This window comes from Bombina bombina, chromosome 2 (assembly GCF_027579735.1).
Source record: "Bombina bombina isolate aBomBom1 chromosome 2, aBomBom1.pri, whole genome shotgun sequence".
NCBI lineage: Eukaryota > Metazoa > Chordata > Amphibia > Anura > Bombinatoridae > Bombina > Bombina bombina.
The window spans coordinates 494,052,809-494,058,808 of NC_069500.1; the positions used below are offsets into that span (position 1 = coordinate 494,052,809).

The following is a 6,000-nucleotide window of genomic DNA, read 5'->3' on the forward strand; positions in this document are numbered from 1 at the left end:
TAAATTTAAATGTCACAACATCAGGTTCAGCTTGATGAGAAATCTTTCCTGAATCTGAAATTTCTCCCTCAGACAAAACCTCCCTCATGGCCCCTTCAGATTGGTGTGAGGGTATGACAGAACAATTATCATCAGCGTCCTCTTGCTCTTCAGTGTTTAAAACAGAGCAATCGCGCTTTCTCTGATAAGTAGGCATTTTGGATAAAAGATTTGCTATAGAGTTATCCATTACAGCCGTTAATTGTTGCATGGTAATAAGTATTGGCGCACTAGATGTACTAGGGGCCTCCTGTGTGGGCATAACTGGTGTAGCTCCTCACACATGCATCTGCATGCCTTGCTAACCAAAAACAACTGCGCATTAGTGGCGTGAAAATGAGGCTCTGTCTATAACTAGAAAAGGCCCCCATCTGAAAAAGGTGTCCAACACAGTGCCTGCCGTTTTTCTAAACAATCCCCAAGATTATAATAACAATTATTAGTTAGAATCTGCATAATATGCCTAGTAAAGCAATCGTTTTAGCCCAGAAAAATGTCTACCAGTTTTTTAAGCCCTTTTTGAAGCCCTTTATTCTTTTATGTTTAACTAAGAAAATGGCTTACCGGTCCCCATGAGGGGAAATGACTGCCTTCCAGCATTACATGGTCTTGTTAGAAATATGGCTAGTCATACCTTAAGCAGAAAGGTCTGCTAACTGTTTCCCCCAACTGAAGTTACTTCATCTCAACAGTCCTGTGTGGAAACAGCAATCGATTTTAGTAACTGTCTGCTAAAACCATCTTCCTCTTACAAACAGAAATCTTCATCCTTTTTCTGTTTCAGAGTAAATAGTACATACCAGCACTATTTTAAAATAACAAACACTTGATAGAAGAATAAAAACTACATTTAAACACCAAAAAAACTCTTAACCATCTCCGTGGAGATGTTGCCTGTGCAACGGCAAAGAGAATGACTGGGGTGGGCGGAGCCTAGGAGGGATCATGTGACCAGCTTTGCTGGGACTCTTTGCAATTTCCAGTTGGGGAAGAGAATATCCCACAAGTAAGGATGATGCCGTGGACCGGACACACCAATGTTGGAGAAAAGATGACATGGACTCGACCCAGAAGGCGCCTCCTCCGAAGAGTCGGAGTGGGCCTCGTCATCGTATAACGCCTCTGATATTTCCATAGGCATAGACAACCCCTGGGCCGGGCCGCCATGATACGCCCTACGCTTGCGCTTAGTAGAATGTGGTAAGGCATGGATCACTTTCGATATCACCGTTTGCAGTTGGTCAAATCTCTCCCGTAGGAGTAATGGTTGGACCCTGGGGCGCTGCATGTGCACTCGGAGATGAAAGCAGGAAACGCACCTCACAGCATGTGGAACATAGTTAAGCAGGCTGATCTACAAGAACCTCCTCACAATAAACAAAGGAATGAGACTTTGTTAAAAAGGGAGAACGCTCTAACGCGTCAGAGTCCTCCATAGCTTGTGCTTTTATTATGGACTAGACTAGTTTAAAGAACAGGCACCATTATACCCCAATGGCCGGGGCACTCACCACCTCCTATGACCCAGACTACAGAAACTGCTTTGTCTCCTATGCCGCTGATCAACAGAGGAAGTGAAACTTACACCCGGTCACCTGGGATGCCTTGCAGGACCACCCCTGCACTAAGCAAAAAAAGTGCCAAAATTGGCCGTGCAAATACTCCCAGAAGTCAATCTAAAGTTCCACCATTGCCAGAGCCAAATCTCGCACATAACGCAGCAATAACAAACAATATTATGTACAACCCCCCCCCCCCCCCCGTTCAATAATCCCCTCACTAGGAAAATTAACCCTTGATTTCATAAGATAAAAGGCACCACACTGTGACCCTGTCTTCTGTGTTATGTATAAAAAAATAAAACAATCTTACCAGAATCAATGCCGTAGAACAGGAACACGGCCCTTCAAGTGTGACAGGTAGAAGCATCGGTCCTGACATGGACTTGAATGCAGAAAGCAGGCAGCGGAACTCGTGAACGCCGATTGCTTGTGGAGCTGTTAATATGAGTCGGGATGGTTTCGCAGAAAGACTTTCCCTGCATCTACGGACTCTAAGTTTCATCCAGGCTCTCATTGAGAGGCTGACAGGACTACTTAAAACTCCAGTCCCATTCTGAAGAGTAGTACCCTCCATAAGAGACTACTCTGAATCTTTGGCATTTCTCTGCCATCCTCCTGTAACGAAAGGCAAAGAATGACTGGGGGATGAGGGGAGTGGGGGAGGTATTTAAGCTTTTGGCTCGGTTGTCTTTGCCTCCTCCTAGTGGCCAGGTTCTTATTTCCCAAAAGTAATGAATGAAGCCTTGGACTCTCCTCCCCTTTAGATGGAAATTCTGGTTACAATGGTATTTGCCCAGGGTTCTGAAATGACAAGGTCTTTATTTTATTTTTATTACAACCTATGTATTGTCATTAAATTATCTCTCTCTATATTTATATATATGTCCATATCTCTCTCCCCATCCATCTCTCTCTCTCTCTATATATATATATATATATATATATATATATATATATATATATATATATATATATATATATATATATATATATATATATATATATATATATATATATATATACACACACAGGGAGTGCAGAATTATTAGGCAAATGAGTATTTTGACCACATCATCCTCTTTATGCATGTTGTCTTACTCCAAGCTGTATAGGCTCGAAAGTCTACTACCAATTAAGCATATAAGGTGATGTGCATCTCTGTAATGAGAAGGGGTGTGGTCTAATGACATCAACACCCTATATCAGGTGTGCATAATTATTAGGCAACTTCCTTTCCTTTGGGAAAATGGGTCAAAAGAAGGACTTGACAGGCTCAGAAAAGTCAAAAATAGTGAGATATCTTGCAGAGGGATGCAGCACTCTTAAAATGGCAAAGCTTCTGAAGCGTGATCATCGAACAATCAAGCGTTTCATTCAAAATAGTCAACAGGGTCGCAAGAAGCATGTGGACAAACCAAGGCGCAAAATAACTGCCCATGAACTGAGAAAAGTCAAGCGTGCAGCTGCCAAGATGCCACTTGCCACCTGTTTGGCCATATTCCAGAGCTGCAACATCACTGGAGTGCCCAAAAGCACAAGGTGTGCAATACTCAGAGACATGGCCAAGGTAAGAAAGGCTGAAAGACGACCACCACTGAACAAGACACACAAGCTGAAACGTCAAGACTGGGTCAAGAAATATCTCAAGACTGATTTTTCTAAGGTTTTATGGACTGATGAAATGAGAGTGAGTCTTGATGGGCCAGATGGATGGGCCCGTGGCTGGATTGGTAAAGGGCAGAGAGCTCCAGTCCGACTCAGACGCCAGCAAGGTGGAGGTGGAGTACTGGTTTGGGCTGGTATCATCAAAGATGAGCTTGTGGGGCCTTTTCGGGTTGAGGATGGAGTCAAGCTCAACTCCCAGTCCTACTGCCAGTTTCTGGAAGACACCTTCTTCAAGCAGTGGTACAGGAAGTCTGCATCCTTCAAGAAAAACATGATTTTCATGCAGGACAATGCTCCATCAAACGCGTCCAAGTACTCCACAGCGTGGCTGGCAAGAAAGGGTATAAAAGAAGAAAATCTAATGACATGGCCTCCTTGTTCACCTGATCTGAACCCCATTGAGAACCTGTGGTCCATCATCAAATGTGAGATTTACAAGGAGGGAAAACAGTACACCTCTCTGAACAGTGTCTGGGAGGCTGTGGTTGCTGCTGCACGCAATGTTGATGGTGAACAGATCAAAACACTGACAGAATCCATGGATGGCAGGCTTTTGAGTGTCCTTGCAAAGAAAGGTGGCTATATTGGTCACTGATTTGTTTTTGTTTTGTTTTTGAATGTCAGAAATGTATATTTGTGAATGTTGAGATGTTATATTGGTTTCACTGGTAAAAATAAATAATTGAAATGGGTATATATTTGTTTTTTGTTAAGTTGCCTAATAATTATGCACAGTAATAGTCACCTGCACACACAGATATCCCCCTAAAATAGCTATAACTAAAAACAAACTAAAAACTACTTCCAAAACTATTCAGCTTTGATATTAATGAGTTTTTTGGGTTCATTGAGAACATGGTTGTTCAATAATAAAATTAATCCTCAAAAATACAACTTGCCTAATAATTCTGCACTCCCTGTATATATATATATATATATATATATATATATATATATATATATATATATATATATATATATATATATATCCATCTCTCTCTCTCTCTCTCTCTATATATATATATATATATATATATATATATATATATATATATATATATATATATATATATATATATTCTCTCTCTCTCTATATATATATATATATATATATATATATATATATATATATATTCTCTCTCTCTCTCTCTATATCTATATATATATATATATATATATATATATATATATATATATATATATATATATATCTCTCTCTAGCCATCTCTCTCTATCCATCTCTCTCTCTCTCTCTCTCTCTCTCTATATATATATATATATATATATATATATATATTCTCTCTCTATATATATATATATATATATATTCTCTCTCTCTCTCTATATATATATATATATATATATATTCTCTCTCTCTCTCTCTATATATATATATATATATATATTCTCTCTCTCTCTCTATATATATATATATATATATATATATATATATATATATATATATATATATATATATATCCATATCTCTCTCTCTAGCCATCTCTCTCTATCCATCTCTCTCTCTCTCTATATATATATATATATATATATATATATATATATATATATATATATATATATATATATATATATATATATATTATACATTATATATACACACATTTTTTAAAATGTCATATTGAATGTTTCTCTTGCAGCGGATCCCACTCAGTGACATGAAGAGAGATGAAATTAACCAGTTTGTAAAGGATCTAGGTTTTTACAAGAAGGAAAGTCCAGATGCCCCAGTTCCTCCGGAATTTCAAATGGCACCAGCAAAAGCCCCTGTGCAAGAAGCCCAGAATGGTGAAGATGGTCAAACTAACAAACAAGATGAAACAAAGGAAGACTTATAAGGGTAGTGATAGAATCAGCTCCAAGGTAGCAAGCTCGTAAAAAAAAAGTTGGTGGAGGGAAAACTTTTAAAATACTCCAGTAATGCAGTGTGCTGAATCCTGATCAGCAGTCCTGCTGGCATTGTATTTATTTTAAACGTTGAAGCTAAAGAATACAGCTATAGCTTAAGTGTCTCTTTGTAGGAATAGCACAGGAACCTATGTATCTAACATCAAAGGACATGAATGAAGTTCTCAGCTGAAAGTTACTAGTTGAGAATTGATGTTATCAGTCCTGAAGATGAAGGAACGTTTAGTTCCTGCACTGATCATGCAAGTTTGTTTTTTACACAAATGTGATTTACGATATATTTAAATAAATATCTATTTGATTTTAAAAATAGTCTGAATAGCTACAGCTCATGACAGCACTTGGTTAAGGTTTAGTAATTATGCTGGTTTTACTTCTAACTCCAAATGGCACCTCCCCAGGTAGTAGCAAAGGTTTGACTCCTATGTGCCACAAACACTGGCAATTGTAGCCCCTTTAAGTGCATTAATGGGTCAGTCAAGTCCAAAAAAAAAAATCTTTCATGATTCAGATAGGGCATGCAATTTTAAACAACTTTCCAATTTACTTTTATCACCAATTTTGCTTTGTTCTCTTGGTATTCTTAGTTGAAAGCTAAACCTAGGAGGTTCATATGTAAATTTCTTAGACCTTGAAGGCTGCCTCTAATCTAAATGCATTTTGACAGTTTTTCACCACTAGAGTGTTTTAGTTCATGTGTTTCATATAGATGACATTGAGTTCATGCACGTGAATTTACTGAGGAGTGAGCACTGATTGGCTAAAATGCAAGTCTGTCAAAAGAACTGAAATAAGGGGACAGTCTGCA

The 6,000-nt window shown here is 38.2% G+C and overlaps 1 protein-coding gene across 1 annotated transcript in view; it reads left to right on the plus strand.

Moving 5' to 3' along the window:
- The window catches only part of SELENOM (selenoprotein M), a 58,477-nt gene extending 52,975 nt beyond the window's left edge, over positions 1–5,502 (plus strand). Inside the window, exon 5 of the mRNA XM_053702215.1 lies at positions 4,925–5,502. Coding sequence (XP_053558190.1) covers positions 4,925–5,122 — 198 coding nt within the window. The 3' untranslated portion in view covers positions 5,123–5,502. The remainder of the gene's footprint in view (positions 1–4,924) is intronic.
- Positions 5,503–6,000: the final 498 nt, after the last annotated feature.